General features: G+C 41.8%; 1 protein-coding gene across 1 annotated transcript in view; it reads left to right on the top strand.

The window, feature by feature from the left end:
* The window catches only part of PCNX2 (pecanex 2), a 305,854-nt gene that overhangs the window by 162,291 nt on the left and 121,157 nt on the right, over positions 1–22,406 (top strand). Inside the window, exons 20-21 of the mRNA XM_035008472.1 lie at positions 15,572–15,713; positions 19,762–19,939. Of these exons, the coding sequence (XP_034864363.1) occupies positions 15,572–15,713; positions 19,762–19,939 (320 nt within the window). The remainder of the gene's footprint in view (positions 1–15,571; positions 15,714–19,761; positions 19,940–22,406) is intronic.

Raw genomic sequence — 22,406 nt, 5'->3', positions numbered from 1 at the left:
AATGTCACTCATCATCAGGGAAATGCAAAACAAAACTACAATGAGATATCACCTGACACCGGTCAGAATGGTTAAAATCAACACACAAGAAACAACAAGTGTTGGTGAGGATGTGGAGAAAGGGGAACCCTCATGCACTATTGGTGGGAATGCAAGCTGGTGCAGCCACTGTGGAAAAGAGTATGGAGATTCCTCAAAAAGTTAAAAATAGAGCTACCCTATGATCCAGCTATCTCACTACTAGGTATTTACCCAAAGAATACAAAAACACTAATTCAAAGGGATACACGCACCCCTATGTTTATAGCAGCATTATTTACAGTAGCCAAATTATGGAAGCAAACTTTGTGTCCATTGATTGATGAATGGGTAAAGAAGATGTGATATATACATATAATGGAATATTATTCAGCCATAAAAAAGCCATAAAAAATGAAATCTTGCCATTTGCGATGACATGGATGGACCTAGAGAGTATAATGCTAAGTGAAATAAGTCAGTCAGAGAAAGACAAATACCATATGATTTTACTCGTATGTGGAATTTAGGAAACAAAACAAATGAGCAAAGGGGAAAAACAGAGAAAAAGAGACAAATCAAGCAACAGACTCTTAATTATGGAGAACAAACTGATGGCTACCACAGGGAAAGTGGACAGGAGGATGGGTGAAACAGGTGATGGGGATTAAGGAGGGCATTTGTTGTGATGAGCACAGGGGAGTGTATGAAGTGTTGAATTACTATATTGTACACCTGAAACTAATATAACACTCTATGTTAACTGGAATTAAAATAAAAACTAAAACAGCACCCCCCCCAAAAGAAAATTTGTTTTATCTAAGAACTTTCAAAAGGAATGATGTCATTTTGAAAAGGACTCATGGAATTGGGTCATATTTTCACATGGTCCTCTGAGAAGAAATTTCCATATTATTATTCTTGGCTCTTAGGAATTTAAGAAAAGTTGAAGTGCTCTGATTTGATGGCTTTATTCTTACCATCAAAGGGGCTTTTAATGGGGTTAAAAGAGATTGAGATAAAGAATAATTCCATTATTGACATTCACTTGTTATTTATTCATTTAGAAAATGCTTTTGAATCTCCTATTCATTAAAAAAAAGAATTACTTGGGCGCCTGGGTGGCTCAGTCATTAGGTGTCTGCCTTCGGCTCAGGTCATGATCCCGGAGTCCCGGGGTCGAGTCCCGCATCGGGCTCCCTGCTCGGCGGGGAGTCTGCTTCTCTCTCTGACCCTCACTGCGCTTGTGCTCTCTCTCTCTCAAATAAATAAATAAAATCTTTAAAAATTAAAAAAAAAAGGATTACTGGGTTCCTACATGTTGTGAAGCCTGTGAACGACTGAGTTAGGATGACTAAGATGTGGTTCTGTTATCAGAGTTTCTGCCGTCTTAAGCAAGCCTTTGGCTGCCCCCACATGGGGGAGCTATGACTGCTGCACACACAGCCATGTGGGGCCAGCATTCCGTTCAGCCTTGCAGGAGATGCAAAGAAGTAGAAGGCCCAGACCCTGAGCAAAAAGGTTATCATCAATTTTATGTTCAGGGGTTGAGTTGTTCCAACTGGGTGGATATGCATGTAAAATGGAAAATGTATGAATTTTAGGACTAAATGTTGAATTAATGTCTGGTGCACAGTAGGTGTTAAGTGACATTGGTTGAATGAACAGGTGAAGGATCAGTGCTTTGCAAATTCCCTGGGAGAAGACTTTCCTATAGGCTGACGTGGGCAAAAAAAGCCTTGTAAGGTTAAGGCTGGTTTGAAGGACTCAAGGGTATATGTGTGTGATAAAATATATACAAACAGGCTCATTCCTCTGCAAAAAAAAAAAAATAAATGGTTGCTGAAAAAGCTTAAGCTATAATTTTTGGATGTACTACAATACATGGATAAAAGATTATAGAAATTATAAAAAATACCAGTTGAGAATCTCATCGAAATTGTAACTTAAAAAATCACTATCACGAAACTAAGTCACAAATGAGTCCTGATTTTGTCATTCTTAAATGTGATTTCCTTTGCGTGTTGGCAAATCTTGCCTGTTGATTTCTGGATAGACTGGTTTCTACATGTCAGAGACGTGGTTCTGAGAGATGTTGCTTTTTCCAATGTATTTTTCATTTATATCAAAGTGATACATAGATTAAAAATCAAATACAACAAGTTGTAATGACAAGCAGCAGACTCTTGCTAACTCGCACCCCCTCCAACCGTGTCTGACTCTGCCTGTCCATAAAAAATGTCTTTCCGCTCTTTAGATATTTCTTCTGGTATTTACCATAATTCTTCTACGTGATCTGCTTGTTCTGCTGTCTCTTGATATTTCAGATTTGCCTATCTACTGACTTCCTGTAATGAAAGAGAAGGATTCCTCTCTTATCTTCCCTTGCACATTAACATTTTCCCTGTCTCCTTCCTCACAGTATAGTTTTAATATTTTTTGGAACAAATACTCAGGACTTTTTTTTTCTCTTAAGTCTAATTGTTGCTCACTTCTAGTCCAGTAGTATAACACGATTACCTTTCCTTTCTTGCTCAGATATCTGTTCTTGATTTGCTAGCCTTTCCAATAGCTATGGGAAATATCTCTCAGTTCAATTTTCCATACAGGCAAACCTGTCAGATTATCTATGAATTCCATCCTCCCCAGACTCCCTCCTGGAATCTGCTCCTATTGTTCTGTGTTTACTCTCTCTTTGTGAACGAAGCACCTCCTCCAGTCACTCCAGGGGAAAGGGTGCACGGGAAGGAAATTTTCCGAGACTTTGCATATCTCAGAGGATTTCCATTCCACTTTGCACTTACTGGATAGTTTGTATTGTGTAGCAATTGAGGATGTAAACACTTCTGTAAGAATTCTAAGGTAATGTCCCATCATCTTCCAGCTTCCACTGCTGCCGTTGAGAAGTCTGATGCCTTCCTGACCCCCTGGTCCTTTGTAGGTGACGGGATTTTCCCCTGCAGGAAGCTTTTGGAAAGCTAAGGAGGGATTTAAGTGCCATGGCTCAGAGAATGGCCTCAAATTTTGGCTATGTCACATATTAATTCTGCTTAACCGTCATGATTCAATTCTGTCATTTATAATTGGGGGTTCCTACAAGGAAGATTTGTTGGGGCATGAAATTAATCAAGAATGTATTCAGTAAGTGCCTACTACACTTCCTCTTCCCCACAGTTCTGAAGTTCACTCATTTTGCACCTTGCTTTGTGCCTCATTTCATCCATTGTCCTAGGTGGTTGGTGGCCCTTTATAATCCAGATGTTTATGTTCTATGGTTTTGACATTTTGGGTCAACAGGTGATAGTACCACTTGAATGACCTCCTTTACAGAATTTTTATGGTGATTAAATCAAACCCAATAATCTATGTAAAAATGGCATGACAGGCATTGTTTGATTTCAAAACATAAAGGCCCTGCTGGGGTCTTTGGGACGATCTCTATGCGAGTGTGACGAGGAGACGCCATGGTTCTGGGAAGAAGAATATATTCCTTACCTTCCCTTTCCTTCCCCACATAAAAAGATGCTAACATCAGGGGGTAGTTACAGACCTGGAAAACCCTGCAAAGTCTCTTTAATTCAAAGCAACTAAAATAGTTTGAAGCGTGAACTGAACGAGTGTTAGCTGAGTAACAGTCTTCCGTGCTATGACGCTTCCATAGGAAAGCTCATGCCAGGTGCCAAAAAAGCGGCTCAGAGCTGATGTGTCAAAAAGTAGCCTGTTGGGCGGAAGCCTGCCTGATTAATAATTCCCTCTGTTGTTATTCCTTTCACGCACCCTCTCTTCCTCTCCTTTTCTTTCCCTCCCTGCCAGGCACTGCTCCTTTGTACTCTCCCTCTCTGGCTGGCCTCCTTCTAGTCAGCTGGGGGCCTTAGCTTTCTGTGTCAGTCTCCACAAGGCTGGGGGTGGCTGCAGGGGACTGGAGTGGAACCAGGTGAGCCTGCAGCAGCAAACACGGAAAGTGGAACCCAGTTACCTTTGCTCAAAGGGGAGCGAGGCTGAAGGAGGCCTGGAGACTCAGCACAGGCCAGTGCTAGCCAGCATCAGGCAGGAGAAGGTCTGGGGACAGAGCTCAGTGGTCAGCTGCCAATCTCAGCTCTCCAGCAAGCCACAGGGTGTTTACCCAAGGACCCGGTGGGATTCTCCCAGACCGCCGATACATCTCCATCAACGTGGAAGTCAAATGAACGGCCGGCCAGTAATTGGAGAGGTGTAGAAACACTAACAATCGGGAAATCTAAATATGCATATGATTTATGCAGGATGGAATGCAGCTTCTTTGGGCACTGTTGGCCCCATGGGCTGGCCATCTGGAGGAATGATGTCGGCTCTCAGCTACCGTGGGTGAGGCCACCGTGACAAGTGGCTGACCCAGTCTCCCTGATGTACATCCACTGGGGTCTGGTCTGAAGGAGCTGAAGCCCCAGAGCACCCTGTGATAGCAAATATATGGAGACGCCAGTGGAGAAACAGAAGCAGTGTTTTAGAGCGATCTTATAATTTAAGTAACACACACATCACACTTCACTTGGGAGAGAAAACCTGATTTTGTAAATTAGACGTTCTTTGAGTACCTGCTACGTACTAGGTGCTGTGCTCGGTGTTGAGAATGCAAGAATTAGTAAGCGCAGAATCCTTGCTCTTGGCAGGACGGCTGTTCTAATGACAAGTGTCTCCCTTCCTGTGCTCATAGGAAGAACGTTTGAAAACTGCTCTGAACGCTTTTCACGTGAAAATTTTTGACCTAAACTTCTTCATGTGAAAAAGTAATAAAAGATATCAGTAGTGAGCGCCTGGGTGGCGCAGTCGGTTAAGCAACTGCCTTTGGCTGAGGTCATGATCCCAGAGTGCCAGGATCGAGTCCCGCATCCGGCTCCCTGCTCGGCAGGGAGTCTGCTTCTCCCTCTGACCCTCCCCCCTCTCATGTGCTCTCTCTCTCTCTCTCTCATTCTCTCTCTCAAATAAATAAATAAAATCTTTAAAAAAAAAAGATTTCAATAGTGTTTTTAGTTTTAAATACTATGGTTTTATATTAGCAGAGGACCCTTCTGCCAAGAGGAGAAAGCACATTATCGCACTGATTCTCCTGAGAGCTTCTCTATCCCTTTGAGGAGATGTGAAGGATGCATTTTTATTCCCATTGAATTGATGAAAAAAATCAGTAGGAAGTTTTGGGGAAATGAGCTAAACATTTTTAAAAATCGAGTTAGACTTCGTATCAAATGAAATTCCAGATGGATTAAAGATTTAAAACATTTGTTAAAAGGAGGAAAAGAAGAAAGAAAGAACCAGAATAGCAGCTGTAAGAAAATATAGGTCAAGTTATATAATCTTGGTTGGGAAGAGAAAAATAATTTTCCTAGCATGACCCAGAGTCAAAAAACCACTAAAGAAACAACTAAAAATTGTATTCCTTGAAACATGTAAATTTTAATATTCTGATGCCTGAATGTTGCTCTTCACTACCTTGTATTTCTCTGAGAGGTTTGCCTAACCTGATAATAGGTATTGACTGGTTCAAAAATAATGATAGAACCCATCACGTGCCAGGGACGGTGCCAAATGCTGGGGACGCGCTGAGGAGTGTGGCCGCCATGGCCTCACCCTAGGCTGAACCTTCTGGAAGGGAAATGCACTGTGGCCAGCAGTAAACCTTGAAGCCCTGCAAGGCAGGCAGTGCCACACCACGGGAGCCCCAGCTTCTCACCCTCTGTCCCACCGGGTGTCTGCTTTAGTTCATTGAGCTATTAATCAATTAATCAGTACATTGCCTGAATCTACTGAATGTCTCCTATGGACGAAAATGATGGAGGAAGACAGGCCCGGCCCCCTGGCTGTAGCAGAGGGCTGGATATTCATCACACAGAGAAATGCACATGTACGGGGTTTAACGGACAACGAAGGGAAGGAGTATAAAGAGATCCTGATTGAGATCTGAGAGAGAGAGAAAGGGTTCTTTGAGGAAGTGACATTTAATTTGAGGCTTGAAGGAGAAAGAGGGGGTTAGCCCTCAAAGTGGAGGAAGAGGATTCCAGGATCCCAGGCAGGAGAGGAATCCACGGGTACACCCTGTGTTGGCTAATGGGAACAGAAAGGTCATGGGGACCTTGGGTTTATCCTAAGCAGAATTATAGGGCTTTGAACAGCAGTGTATTGTGATTTGCTTTACATTTAAGAATGATTACTTACCCTCTTCATGCTATTGGTTTTGGAAGTGAAGCCTATTTCTGGAGAATGCACCCTGACATGTGTACATGATAGTGCTAAGGACTTTCCAAACTGAGATTTGGCCCAGAGAGAAAGACAGGAGGGAGAAGCACTTGTAGGGAAAAGTGATCGCCTATAATAAGGGGGTGCCACCGGCCTGGATGTGGTAATTCCATTTTGCAGAGTGTCTCCACCTTAGATGCCTCAGGGTGACAGGGCCATATGAACTGAGCTTCGCACGTCTGGAAATGCTTAGGAACACACCTTGTTCCTGTAAAGCAGGAGGCCACGTATCCTTGCAGCTTCGATCGTAATTCAAGATTTGAATCAGAGAAAATTATCTTCCTAAAGATAAAAACATCCTGAAGATTTCTGATTCACTTTTAATTATCGAGGAAGGACTTATTTTAGTCGCATAAGCATCTAAATAAAACACAACCTGAAACGGCCTTAAGATAATTTCAAGTGCTCACTTGTAATAAGTCGTATATAACTTGTAAATGGCATAGTTAGTTTGCATTCTTTTCCTCACGGGCCTAATATTCCAGGGAAAAGAGAAATACTAATGGACAAGTAAGGTCTTTTTATGGCCTCTGTGCGTATTCAGGGCATTACACAAAGACAGTTATAAAATACCATTGCAAAGACTTTCTTTCTAACTTGACTTTGTATGAATACTGAAACAGTTTGGGGCCCTAAGAAACATGTTTCTCATGCTACTACCTCTGTGAGCTTTCCTTTTTATTAGCTTTCCATGGTCACCCCATCAAAAAGGATTGAGTTTAGTCTTTGAGAATTCAGAATTCTGGAATTATAGTATGGTTTTAGTTCCTCCTGTGTTATTATTCATCTATTTGCTTCCCCTCCACTTCCAAACATAAACATTCAGTACAAAAACAGTCTAGAAATTGTAACATTTCTTTTTAAAAATATTTATTTATCCATTTATTTGAGAGAGAGGGAGTGAGTGTGAGAGAGAGAGCACGAGTGGTGGTGGGGGGAAGGCTCAGAGGAAGAGGGAGAAGCAGGGTCCCCCCTCAGCAGGGAGCCCAACATGGGGCTCCATCCCAGGACCCTGGGATCATGACCTGAGCCGAAGGCAGACTCTTAACCGACTGAGCCACCCAGGTGCCCTAGAGATTGTAACATTTCATTGGAATGAATTACCGAACTTGCTAGAAGGAGTTTAGAAGTAAGTAAAATTTAAAGGGAAATTAATTTTCTTTCAACATAAAGGATTAGCAGAATCCGAAGTCAAAAGTTTGGAGGTGGTGACCTCTGGGGGTTTGCTCTCTACTCTGTCATTCTTATGTATTTGTTTTAACCCCCTTTCCACATCCCTCTCCACCCCTGCTTTGGCTAGATGTTGTTCTGAACATCAGCGAGGGAAGCCGTGGTTTGGGATGCATTTTACCTAGAATGATTGTCCCTTAACATACAGTATGTGTCCGTGAGCTTGCTGGCGTATGCAGACAGCGTGAAGTGTACCCTCTGTCCTCTCATCTAGAGATTCAGAATTCGCCAGTGGGTTGCATGTGGGAGCTTCCATATCACATTCGCTTGTCACCTTAATTCCCTGGCAGCACCTCAGGTTGTAAACTAGAGATGCATAATGCAGTGTGACCTGGCTTCCAGCTCAGTCTTTTTGGGGAGCTATTAAAAAAATAGTAGAAGTTTTTGTGACTTCTGAATGAATTGGTTTCTAGTTCTTTGGAATTTCTTTGTATCCTTCATAGAACTCCTTTGTAGCTATCATCTGTTGGCTTCTAACTAGAGAACCAGTGATTACCTTTAAAGATCCAAGGCCTTAGCTGTTCTTGTATGTTATTGTGGCCATATTGAATGCCCTTTTTATGACTTTGCTCTTCCAAAGTCAGACAGCAGAACAGTGCTTACAATCTAAGACTTCCTAGAGCTTGAATATCTTAGCTACCTGCCTCAAAGTGTGTCTTTGCTATAGTTTCACACATGTCCCCCCTGCCCCCTCCCAGGTACCACAGAGGGTTAAATCTCACTGAATAAGTACTTTTGCTCTCAAATATTTGGAAAGACATGGATGGTGAATTCAGAGCTTATTAGTGATTCCTATATATTTTTGAAATTCATTGCTTTATGTGTCTCCCGGAAGGATCAACTAAAATTCTTATGGAAAACCCATATTGGTTATCATTATCTGCAGTAAATCCTTGGGAAGACTGCAATGGGATGGTGTCCCTGCACTCAAATCAGCTTTATCCCCACTCACTGGAAAATATCATCATCTAAAAGCAAATGTGACAAGCGTTTAAAAGCCTGGATCACACTCCCCCATCCAAATGGCACCGGGCATTCTATGGTGATGAGCTACTCAAATGTTTCTTTTAATTCAGATGTTTTTTTAAAAGCCCTGCAGCATGAGATTGGCTTGTATTTCCTTAATTTACATATTTTTGCAGGAATCTAGCTAAGGTTGTCATGTTTCTCCGAATTGGTGACAAATGTTGATAGGACTCTGTAAATGTATTTTTATAAGCAAGCTGGGTTACATTTGATGTGACGGCCTCAATCTGACATTTATTTTCTCAATATAAATTGAGAAATAAGAAAAAATAATTTGTTTGGAAGGAAACCTAAATGTAACTGATTGTACTTTATGAGAGACTAAAAATAGGAAAGACTGCTTAATATGCTATAGTTCGAAAGTTTTTCATTTTGTATTCAAAAAGTAATTCTGGGGGTGGGGGCGGGCTGCTTTTTTAAGCCTCTCTTTGTTCAGTTTAACTATTCAGAGTTCCTCTGGACACAAAAAAGGATAAGCTAGTAAATGAACATTTATTGAACCCCAACTCTAGGTCACGTGTTCCATAGGGGCTTGAAATACTCAACAGATGAAGACATGGATTAGTCCTAAAGACAAGATCTACTCTTGACAAACCCACAGTCCAGTCGGGAGATTAATATTTAAATGAATACTCCACAGTGTGACAGGTACTCTAATTACAGACTTCACAGTGCATAGTGATGGCACAAAGGAATAATGTATTCAGCCTGAAAACTAAAGGTAATATATACCGTATACCGAGCTCAGTGTCTGGCAAGTGCCTCACAGGTACCCGCTACATGGGGCAGCGGATCCACTGAGGGTGGGGAAATGGCAGGGTCCACCCAGAAGCAGGCAGAAAGGGGGAGGTGCATTGTTTATCAAGAATTTGAAAACAATGATAAAGCCAGTTAAAATTTGGATTCCTTTTTACTCTCACCATGTACTGACAGTTCTAAACACTGTCAGTGACTAAACCCTTCTATTGGAATGGACACTTGGAATGAGCTGCCCTGGCAAACGTTAGCAGTGACTGTCCTGGGAATAATGGCAAGGGCGGGGGTGTGGAGGGGACAAGGAAAACTCCAGATGGCCAGATGCCAGGTTCTGTAAAAAGATTAGGAGTTTCTCAAGTAGGAAATACAGGACATTGCAGGAAGGCATCCAGCACATAGAAAGGCATGTGCAACAGCGTAGTTCACTGCTATGCAGGAGGAAATAGAAATTATTTTCAATAAATAGTGGTGGTCACTTAGGTAGCCACAAGGGAAGAAAATTGGCCTCAATCCCTATCTTACATTATACACAATAATCAATTCTAGATACCTTGCCGATCTGAACGTGGAAGGTAAAACAATAAAGTCTAAGAGGAAAATGTAGGAGAATGTGGTCATGATCTTTGTCTTGTAAACAGAACACAAAAGACTCCAAAAGGAAAAACAAAATAAGTTGGAGCATATTCAAATAAGGTATTTCTTTTCTACAAAAGGTACTATTAAGAGTGGTAACCCATAAAATGGGAGAAGAGCTTTCTGATGCATGTATCTGACAAAAGACGCATACTTGAGGTATATAAAGAACTCCTAAAAATCAGTAAAGAAAAGACATATAATCCTAAAAATGAGTAAAGAAAAGACCTATCCAAGAGGAAAGAGAACCAGGCGACACACATGAAGAGCCACTTCACAAAAGTGTTAATCCAAATGGTCAGTAAACATATGAAAAGGTACTTAACCACATTAGTCATCAGGGAAATGCAAAATAAAACTATAATATGATACCACTCTACACCCACAGTGTGGTTAAAGTGAAGGAGAGAGAAAATGTTTTGGCAAGGATGTGAACAAACAGAAGGAACTCTCTGCACTGTTTGTGGGAGTATAAATTGGCTCTGTAACTGTGGAAAATCTCCGAGAGCTTCCTATACACTCACTTAATCACCTAGCAATTCTCTACCTAGATCTGTACCCCGCAGAAACGTACACATGTTTATCAGAAGGCATATAACAGAATGTTCATGGCAGCACTCTACAGTTCATTCACAAAATGAATGCCCGTGAACAGTAGCCTGGAAAAATAACCTGTGTATATTCACCCAGATTAGTACACAGTGAGAACAAAAGGATGACAGTGAGACACACAAAGGTGGCTGAATCTCACGAAAATTGTTGAGCAAAGATACAAGAGAATAGGAGGCAAACTACACAGTGGTGTTTGGGGTTGGGGCAAGTGGTTACCGTGTGGAGCAGTGACCGTAAGCAGGTGGTATGGAGCTTCAAGAGCATTTCTTCAGCCACGTGCTAGGGACACAGCTCTAGCGTGTGTGATTTGTGCAGGTTTCTGTATATAAAAAAGCTGAATGAAAAGGTCTTCAAAACTCCAGCGCGGCTAATTCAGGTAACCAGTTAAGTATAGAATGTAAGTGCGAAACTGGTGATCATGACTCCAGAGAGGGACAGAGGGACAGCTGCAGAATGTCTGGCTGTGCTCCAGACCCATTGGATCAGACCCGTGTTAGCAAGTGAACTATTTGCATTTCGAAGTTTGAGCATCGCAGATCTAGGACAGTGTCTTTCAGCCTTGTTCCCAGGTGATTCCGAGGTGCAGCTATAATTGAGAAGAACTGACTTAGGATGACTCCGAGGTATATTGCCTGCATGACTAAAGTGAATGCAAGTGCCATTAAATAAGATAAAGAATGCATCAGGAAGAGCAGATGCATGGAGGTTGACAAGTTCAGTCTTTGACATGTATTTGAAGATTCCTTAGGGATGTCAGATGATGCTATTCAGTTGAGTATTGAGATCTGGAGGCCAGGAGACAGATGGAAGGTTGAGTTACAGATCCACGTGTCATCAGCATGGGAGTAATCATTAAAATTAAGGGTGTTGAGGGCATCAGCTCAAGAAAAAGAGAAAAATAATAAAGAAGTCCAAGGAAAGCAAATGACCAACTAAGGGAAGAGGAGCTTGCAGAGAAAATGGAAAGAGTTGGGTGGAAGGTTTAAGTGCAAGCAGGAGTGGGTGGCATGGGGAAGCTAAGGACAGAGAGTATTTTATTTTTTTATTTTATTTTATTTTTTATTTATTTTTAGAGAGAAAGAGTGTGAGTGAGTGGGGGGGTATATTGGGGGGGGGAGAGAGAGAATTCTTTAAAGATTTTATTTATTTGAGAGAGAACACTCGGTGGGGAGGGGCAGAGGGAGGGAGAGAGAGAAAGAGAAGCAGACTCCCCACTGAGCAGGAAGCCCAACTTGGGGCTTGATCCCAGGACCTAGAGATCACGACCTGAGCTGAAGGCAGACGCCCAACCGACTGAGCCACCCAGGCACCCTGAGAGAATCTTAAGCAGGCTCCATGCTCAGTGCCTGTGCTCAAGCCTGGCCACGGGGCTCAATCTCATGACCTTGAGATCATGACCTGAGCAGAAACCAAGAGTTGACACTTAACCAACTGAGCCACCCAGGTGCCCCTGGACAGAGTTTTAAAAAGAAGGAAGGACCAGTGATGTTTTGTGCCTAGAAAGGTCCAGTAAGATAGACCAAGAAGGATCAGTTATTTGTCATTTAGGAAGTCACAGGTGGCTGCATCCTACACTGTTCTGGGCAGGTGTAGCTGCAAACACCCAGGGGCAGAAGTGTCAGCAGCAAGTAGGAGACAAGGGCCTGGGACTGTCAGACATTCACAGCCTTTCCAAGAAGCTGTGCAAAAAAGGGCAGAGTGAACACAAGAAGGAGGTGCAGAGTGGAAAGCAAGTTTTCAATTTGGCAAAGACTGGAATCTTGCCACTTGCCAGTAGGAAAGAGTTCCTCTGGGGAGTGTGACTCCTGAACCAGATATCAAGAGGAGTGAGACCCAAAGCATCAGTGGGACCTCAGCTTCAGGAGAACCGAGAAGGCAGATGTGAATATAAATAAATAGGTAGTTGAAGGGTGGGAAGATTAGGCAATTCTTTCCTAATAGCCTCAATTTTCTCTAGGAAGTAGGGGTTAACATCATTTGCCTAAAGGAAATGGGGGATGGATGGTAAAGATTTGTGTTTCCAAATTGTCATATACTTTCACAAAAGATGAAAACCCTTTTATCTATCTGTAAAATATATAATATACCTAGATTTCATTAATTATAAGTAAGAAACTTAATTCCTTATGAAGTAACTCATTTCCAAATCTACACCAGAAAACGCTACACACTGACCATTAAGAATACCCAAAGTTAAATCCCTACCCAGCATCCTTGCTGTTTTTTAATTACTGAAGTATAATTGACATACAATGTTGTATTAGTTTCAGGTGTATAACTTAGACAATTCTATATATTACGCAGTGTTCACTATGGTAAGTGTGGTCACCATCTGTCACCATACCACGTTATTACGATATTACTGACTGTATTCCCTATACTGTACTTTCCATCTCTGTAACTTATCTATTCTATAACTGGAAGTTTGTACCTCTTAATCCCCTTCACTTATTTTGCCCAGCCCCTCTTCCACTCCCCTCTGGCAACTACCAGTTTTTTCCTCTGTATTTAAGAGTCTATTTCTGGTTTTTTGTTCACTTCTCTTGGTATTTCACATATAAGTGAAATCATACGGTATTTGTCTTTCTCTGACTTATTTCACTTAGCATAATGCCCTCAAGCTCCATCCATGTTGTCACAAATAGCAAAATGTCATTCTTTTTTTATGGCTGAGTAATATTCCATTGTGTATATATACTTTTTAAATTGAAGTATAATTAACATATAGTGTTGTATTAGTCTCAGGTGTACAATACCATGATCCAACAATTGTATACATTACTCAGTGCTCATCAAGGTAAGTGGACTCTTAATCCCCTTCACCTATTTCACCCATCCCCTCACCCACTTCCCCTCTGGAGACCATCAGTTTATTCTCTGTATTTAAGTGTCTGGTTTTTGTTTGTCTCTTTTTTTCTCTCTGTTTATTTTGTTTCTTAAATTCCACATATGAGTGAAATCATATGGTATTTGTCTTTCTCTGATTTATTCCACTTAGCATTACAACCTCTAGATCAATCCATGTTGTTGCAGATGGCAAGATTTCATTCTTTTTTATGGCTGAGTAATATTCTAATATGTATATATTATACACATACACACACACCCCTACACACCACCTCCTCTTTATGCATTCATCAGTTGATGGACACTTGGGCTGCTTCCATAATTTAGCTATTGTAAATAATGCTGCAATAAACATAGAGGTGCATGTATCTTTTCAAATTAATGTTTTCATTTTCTATGGGTAAATTACCCAGTCTTCCTCCCTGTTTCATTTACCGCTAAAAATTTTTTTTATCTTGATAATTTCTCGTTGCATCTCTCTTCTACTTATTAAATTAATCATTGGGATGTTTATTCTTTTTATTTCCCATGTCATGAAGTACTCCCACTCTACCCATCTTCACCATTCCTATCTCATTCAAATTAATTCTTTTTGAGTAAGATTTCTGAATACCGACCTCTCCTCATACTTTTAATCAAATGAAGATAGCTTTGGTGTTTTTATGGTCATGATAATACATTCTTGCATAGATATGTAAGCCATATAAACAAGAAAGTAAAATACCAGTTTCCGATTCTGTGTGTATAGTACGTGTGTGTTTATGTTGCTTCCTGAGACTCTTTACATAAAATCCTAGTGAAAAATGTTGGAAGCAGGTAATTTGTGTCCTAAAACTGGTTAAGACACCTGGAGGGGACAGGCCATATCACTGCTGTGTCACTCTACACAGTGAGTGTGACCCTTGTCTTTCTTGAGTTGATTCTTGTGCAATTCAAATAATGTAAAAAGTATGGGGCTTTCTTGTTTTTTTACTATAGATTATTGGGGGTATAAATTTTATATTATAAATGGTGGAGGAATGTGAGTCCAGAAGCTCAGTGGAGTCGGCTTTGCCCTTAGAGGTTTGGCCTCTGAGACTTGCTGTGGAGGGAACTGAGTCCCCGGCATATCTGGTTCATTCGCCTGGCTGCTGGCTGGTGGATTGGCGTCCACGTCAGCCTCACAGTGACCAGCAGAGAGATTCAGTGGGGAATGAGCTAGGCCTCCCCTCGGGCCCTGGGCCGAACCAGGTGTGCTCTCCTCGCAGAAGCCAGAAGCAGAGCAGAGCTCCAGCCTGCCACAGGGTTGAGTTTTCCTCTCCCGCTGACGCTGTGGCCTAAGGAAGTTAGTGCTCTGACCGATTGGACCAGCCACTCCCCATCCTCACAGAGAAAAATAGTCAGAGATGGGCAACGAGCACTACAAGTATGCATTCCATATTACCCTATCCTGGGGGAGAGCAGATTTCTCCCCTGCCATGAGTGGATGGAAAGAGGGGCAGTCACTTCCCCAGTAGCAGACTCAGAGGATGGGCGGGGCGCACAAAACAGGCTCAGGAAGATCAAGTTAACAGTTCACCATCACACACACCAGTGGTTGGTAGAATCTGAACACAAACCTCAAAACCTTAGCCCTCATGGGGAATAGGCTTCATTCCCTGTGGTGCTCCCTCTGTCACCAGGGTTCACAAGAATGTCACACATTCATCCTGACGGGGCCTAGGGATCAGCTTTCTCTTATTTGTATCTATTGCCTGGGGATCTGATTGTAGATTTAAAGACTATAAAACGGGAGAAGAGAGCCCAGCCTTGGAAGTATCCCCAGCTTAAGAGGAGATGGGCCCCTGGATTGTTTTTTCAATCCTTCATCCTTCACTGTCTACCCTTGCTTGCTCTGAGATGCCTTGATGTTGTATGACAACTTATTTCATTGGTCCCAGTAATGATTATATATGAAAAAATCACTTGACTTGAAAAATGGGGATACTGGCCTGTATTACTGTATATTATTATTTATGATCTATGTAGAAACAAAGCAAAGAGTTGCTGCCTGGAAAGAAATTGGTAGATCATATCTAGTATCTGGAGTCTGAATCCGCAGCTTTTGAACTAAAGGGGGGATATTACTTCTTATTACGTGCACTTAAAGAAAAATAACTTGATCAGTGGCTGTTCTAAGTGGTTTTTGTGTTTCTTTCAGATGTCGCCCATTTAATGTGGTTTGAAAGACTCTATGTTTGGCTTCAGTATTTTGAAAAATATATCTTGTATCCGGCAATAATTTTGAATGCCGTCACTATTGATGCATTTTCAATCAGCAATTACCGGAGACTTGGTACCCAGTAAGTGGATAATGGTTTATTGTCATCATGATTTCGATCACAATGATTTCAAAATCCAGTGAATTTTCTCTAAACAGGCTGCAGCAGAAGCCAACGTGCATCTACTGATTTACTGGCCACGTACAAGGAGGCCGCGGTGGTCTTTTACTCAAACTCACTAGAGCTTGATGGTTACTGTAGAGTGACCAAGCTGAAAAGGAAGCTAGATGTGGTTGAAGTGATGTTGTGAATAAATGACAGTCAGTCTGAAAATCCTCCTGCAAAAGCTTAGTCAGTGAGCTTTAATAAGATGATGGAAGCACAGTATGATGCCGGGGGCTCCTGGAGTTCTTACCATCATGCTCAGAGCTTTATGAACAGCCTCGTGTCATTTCATTTAGCGAATACTCCATCATTTTGTGCTTGAGGGAGGGGGAGATTAATCACTGTCACTGATCTCTCTGCATTTATCCGGAGAAGCCTCCCAATTAAAAAAAATGGAGCACAGAGACGTCATGCCATCAAGATGCCCCCATGTTTTCGCAAAGTATTAACGGTGCTCAGTTGAGTTACTGCTTTCATATGTTAAAATTAACTCTGAATTTGCAAATGGAAATCCTACTCCATAATTGGTGGATTTGTTGTTCCAACAAAAGGTTGAAGTTGCTGGTCAAATAAGTTTGAGTAGGAGAATGCAAAAGAGATCCTTTTTCAGATTTGCTTATTAAGTCACGTTACTTTAACATCATGCACCCAAGTCAACCCTCATGCATAATCCCAAGCATAATAATTCAAACCTGCTCCTCCTTTCAGGGTGTGATGAAGACAAATTAATTAATATTTGCCAAAGATTGAGCAAGCTGAGATAAAAGGCATTTGAATATTCTGTTGGACTTTGAGTAGATTCATAGTCACACAGAGCAGACACTAAATGAAATGATTGTATAACCTTCTTGTCTTTATCAGATTCTGCCTTCTTTGCAGTTCAGACCTACTTCTGTTAGACCAAGGCAAGTCATATTTGGTATTTAAAATCCTAGACTTCAGATCCAGGGATGAAAATCAGTCTCACTGGATAAAGAAAAAGACGATGGGAATGTAGCCCTCCTGCACAGTGTGGGTGGGACCCAATCCAGGAGATGCCTCCCCATCCAAAACATCAAGTGCTTTTCCTAGTGGCAGGTGTCTCCAGTATGCACAATGTTGGCTGACCCCAGTGACCTCCCGGAACAAAGCCGAGCCTCAGTTTCTAGAACGAGGGTTCGCAATCAGCACCAAAGTGGCAAAGAAGACACCAGTGCTGCCCTCAGGGTAATGAACTAAAGGATTTAAAGTTGTCGCTTTCCGACATCAGGACTCAGACCTCAATCTAAGCCTGCAGGTTGAGACCCACCAGTTCTGGCTGTTGGCAAAGGACAGACGCAAGCGCTGGGAATCAGGCAGAGTCAAATAAACAGTTTGGAGGGAGTCCAGTTTCGAGTAATAATACTCTCTATCTCCCTGTAATTTTTTTTCCAGACACTTAAGTCAGAAAATATCACCTTAGCTCTGTACCTACAAATATTCTCAAATCCCAGATGATACCAGCAGGATTATTCTTCTTAGAGCCCCAAACTGCCGATTGCTTTGTATTCTTGAGGCATCCATCTGAAGGCTTAGAAAATAATTTCAAGTACCCCGCTAGACCAGCTGCTCCCAAGCAGGACAGCAGGAGGCTGTATGTCAGTATCACCTAGAAACCTGTTTCCAGTTCAGAAGCCTCGCCCCCACCCTGGTTGCATTGAGAACCACTGTACCAGATAGTCAGGTAGTGAAGTCTTCAATAACAGGCACTGTTTCTTATTCAACTTTTAATACCAACTCCCTAGTAAAGGGTAGAAGGCTGGGTGGATGGATGAGCGAGTGGGGGCTGGTAAATGGGCGAGTGAGTGAATCATGATGTCTTGTTAGGTATTTATATTTCCCAGCCTGATCGAAGTGGGTGCTTTGCAGCTGTCCGAGGCCATGTTCACTGGTTGCTACATAAGCCTTTATTAAACCTTCAGCTGAGCCTACAATCATCTATGAACGATTTTAACTGTAACCATTACTATTGCAATGTTACAAAGGCTATAAACATCAGTCCTTAAGACCTTCCATAGTCTTAACCAGTCATCATTAATAAACATAAAATGAATGCTCTTCATTTGAACCATAGTCATAGAGAGTTAGAGTTTACCCTCAATCTAGATTTGGTCTGAATAACCCAGAAAAATCACCAGTCTCCCCTAAAATACCAAAATACCCCTTATCTTGAGATGCCTTGTCATTGGGCTTTGGTATCCCATCCGGATTCTTTTTTTTCTTCAAGATTCTTTTGGTATCCCATCCGGATTCTTTTTTATTTATTTGAGAGAGAGAGAGAGAGACATGCACAAGCAGAGGGGTAAGGGGCAGAGGGAGAGAGAGAAGCAGATTTCCCATTGAGCAGGGAGCCTGACACGGGGCTCAATCCCAGGACCCTGAGATCATGACCTGAGTTGAAGGCAGACCTTTAGCTGACTGAGCGCCCCTCCCACAGGGATTCTTGTACTCTGGGCTGTCGTCAAAGGCAACTGGACCCAAAGTCATATTTTTATATTGTATTTTCGTCAGGTTCATTAGCTGCCCACTGGAAAAGAAAGATGGGTTATGGAGCAGTCCTCAACCTCGCTACAGGAACCCTAAAGGCTTTATGTCAAAGTTATAGGAAAACATTCCCACTCAGCCCAAATCTGCATGTAATCAAGGGCTAGTTTTTCTCAGAAGAGCCTTGAGCAAATCTCACTGGGCACATCCTGGGGCAGAGAGAGCACAATTGCAGCCCTAGGTTTGAAGTCATATGGAATATCACATGGAGGCAGATGGAATTGCCAACACCAGATCTTTTTGACAATAAAAATGTCAATTTTGCACCTGATAGGTGCAAAGGCTTTAAAAGCACTTTTTGAACGTCCTCATCCTGGGACAAGATGATAGTAATGCTAGTAAAGGTCCAGAGCCTAGGATCCTTCTAGGCTTAGGGAAATTGAGGCATAGCTCCAGGTTTCTGTATTTAGCCAGAAAAAGAATATCTCTCTCTTTTTTTAAGGGCCACCATTCTCCAGAAAGCATTCCCATTTCTGTCTTTCTTTTGAGTTCCCAAGTAGGATTTTATGGGGGGCGGGCAGGAATCTGCCTAAAGTGCAAAACCTCCCCTCAGAAAGGAGCTGGTTGCTCTGTCAGGCACTTCTGATCTGTTATTAACCTTCCAAGCTCAAGGTAGGTAGAGTGTTCACTGTTGGCCTCAGCATCTGCTGGAATTGTGCACATAACACACGCTCTCTACACGGGTTAATAACCTGACTCCCTAGACAAGAGCATCCAGGAGTCCAGGCCTCAAAGCAAAGCCCTAGTATCTCTTTACCAGACTCCTTTGGTGAGTTCCTTCACTAAAAAGGCCAATGCCATGGGGAAAAAAAGTCGATGAGATCATTTTCAGCAGAAAAAAAGGGAGTTCAGAGAGCTTATGTTCACTGGGGGTAATAAATATGCTGAAAAATACTGGAAATTAACAGTAAAGGCAAAAATGGCTTTATTAAGATACTGCTTTTTTTTTCTTTTCAGAATTTAATATTAACTATTATGACATCACTGCTTCTGTAGGATTCTTTTATAATAAAAAAGCCTATACTGAGAAGATGCTAAGAGGGACAACATGCAAGGGAGCCCTGTGTCCTTGCTGAAGGACAGGGGACTGTGAAAATCATGGGGCAGGAAGGAGCTGCCTCTCGTGAAAAGGGTCTGTGCTCCAGAGTCCCCAGAGACTGAATTTCAATCCTCGCTCCACCCTGTGAGACCTTAGACAGGGGACCCAAACTCTGAGACTGGGTTTGTTCCTTTGACAAATGTGGATAATGACAGAGCCCCCTCCCCAGCGCCCCACTGCAGTCGTGGCTTTTCATGCCTGTAAAGCGCACCGTGCACAGTAAATGCTCACGAAACGGTAGCTATTGTAACTCACCTGATAGTTTGCAGGCAGTCTTTGAGCCCTTTCTCTCCTTTTCAACAGCTGGGACATTTTCCTGATGATTGTGGCCGGCATGAAGCTGCTGCGGACCTCTTTCTGTAACCCAGCTCACCAGTTTATTCACTTGGGCTTCACTGTGATCTTTTTCCATTTTGACTACAAAGATATTTCAGAGAGTTTTTTACTGGATTTCTTCATGGTGTCCATTTTATTTAGCAAGGCAAGTTAATTCTCTGTTTTCTTCATTTTAAAATTTAAAGGGTGGGCTTCTCATCACAGGTTTTAAGAATTGTAAACGTTTTCTTTTTTAAAAAAAAATTATGGAACGAAATTAAATTGAATTACATATGCGTGTCACACTCCTGCTTCCATTTTAGGAATATTTCCCCGTGGAATATGAAAATGCCATGTTATTTGCCAAAAATCACTAATTAAAATGAGTTAGCCATTAGTGTTGCTTGAAATTTTGAAACTTTATGACCTTCGTCTCTGTTAACAATCTCATTATAAAACTTCCCTAGACCCAAAATGCTCTGAATTAAAGATTAGCGACCAGACTGATTTTTTTGTTTTCAATTGGCTAGCATTTGAGGTGAAATTTTGACCCGGTGCCCGAGAGCCCGGTCCCTGGGAGTATTTTCATTCTCTTGGTTTTTATCAGGTCCAGAGTTCATCTGTTGTAATTGATACACCGACAATGAGAAATCCTAATCACAATTCAGGCAAATTTATGGGGATGGAAATAATGTCTAACATGGTAGTGGGGGGGGATAAAATCCTCTGGATCCCTGGCCAAGTGTATTCTGAGCATCTCACAAAGCCAAGGTTTGTAAACAGAAATGAGAAAGGATTTGGAACGACTCTTGGCAAATGAACCCTGACACACTGACTCATTTCACATCTGGCTTCCTCATACCCCATTAATATGGCAACTGCAGGTTTCCATTCTGAGCTTGACTCAACCAAATCCTTCCCGCTTTTGGTCAATACTTTTTAAAATTTTAAGATCTTTTTTCCTGAACTTCATTTTTTTTTTTTATCTCTTTTTGAATCAGTTCTGTTAATTTTTCTCTTTATTACTTCTTCCTTCCTTCTACCTTTCTCTCTGCTTGTTTTAGGTCGCAAAATCTCAGAACTCTCACATTGTCCTAACAATGTCCCATGAGTAATTACCGTCATCCTATCAGACATGCACATTTCTTCTTATAACTCTGGCTGAACACTGAATTTTCAGTTGCCTGAGTCCCTCCATTTGTCACTTGCTCCATGCTATTACTTCTGACGCATATATTGTATTCGAGAACCCTCACCTTGGTCCTTTTCCCACAACCATTTCTTCTCTCTTTGTCTGAGTTCTGTTTGGTCTTGATAAATTTATCCCAGTTATCTGATGGTTCAAATAACAGGCTTCATATTCTATTTTCCTTCATTATATATGAATTCCCTTTATTTCACATAATAAATGTAAAACTATATCCTATGATCTTTAAAGCATTTATGAAGTTATTATACATAATTTTATCACTCACAGGGTTAAGAGCTTATTAACAGATGCCAAATGGGTTCGGATATGTTGAATTACTGACTTTGGCATTATTTATATTTTGACATGGTGATATTTATATACCTTTCTGAACCTCAGTTTCTGAAAATTGAAAAACAAGGGGGCGCCTGGGTGGCTCAGTCGGTTAAGTGTCTGCCTTCGGCTCAGGTCATGATCCCAGGGTCCTGGGATCGAGTCCCACATCGGGCTCCTTGCTCAGTGGGGAGCCTGCTTCTCTCTCTCCCTTTGCTTGCTGTTCCCCTTGCTTGTGCGCATGCTCTCTCTCTCTGTCAAATAAATAAATAAAATCTTAAAAAAAAAAAAGAAAAAGAAGGGTAGCAATCTCACCTGGGTGTTGAGAGGAGTAATTACTACAACTCTAAAAGAAGTCTTTAAGTAGAATGCGCTTCCCAAATTCCAGGCAGAATTTGTAGGGCCATTGTTAGTATCAAAACAGAAGTTACACATTGTTTAGTATGGGAAGGAGTGTGGCTGGTTTTCCACACTGAACTCCATCTAAGTGTTGTCCTGTAGAGTGAGAGGCCCCCAGTGTTCAGAAGCGTGGCAGAGAGGAGGGAGGGTCTCGCTGTAAGAGTCTTAAGGGCATGGTTTCTAAGGGATTGTACATTTGCAGCAGGAGGAATGATTTTCATTTCCCGGAACACGGTGGCCTTCCCCCGCTGACACCTGGTGCCATCCTCTGCGTGATGAGGAGGGTGGGACACAGTCTGAAACCTAAACCCGGACAAACTTATTCGTTGCTGGCATTTGACTTTCATTTGCCGTAATCTTTTTGAAATACCAGTTCAAACACTAATAATTTCGGACACAGCTATAGTAGCCGCATTCCTGTTCTCTCTAATTGAGGGAGAATTAGCACATATAATTTGAATAGTTTGCTTTTAGGTTGGGGATAAGAACAAAAGCGAGAAACATCAGTGTACGATCTAGTGAGTTGGTCTTGACACATCCCTAACCCCTTCTGATGCCTGCTCACTCTTGATCTTGAGAGAGCTGGGAACAGTGCGTTTTCTGGAATGAGAAACAGAATGAAAATACGTAGTTAAAGAGAAAGCATTTGAGATCTTCCTGGAAAAAAAAGAGCCAACGGAAATTAATGACGTAAGATGGTGGAGGCGATGAG

Source organism: Mirounga leonina, unplaced genomic scaffold, assembly GCF_011800145.1.
Source record: "Mirounga leonina isolate KUSES-001 unplaced genomic scaffold, KU_Mleo_1.0 Mir_152, whole genome shotgun sequence".
NCBI classification, from domain to species: domain Eukaryota; kingdom Metazoa; phylum Chordata; class Mammalia; order Carnivora; family Phocidae; genus Mirounga; species Mirounga leonina.
This window is presented reverse-complemented; position numbering and strand designations above follow the sequence as displayed.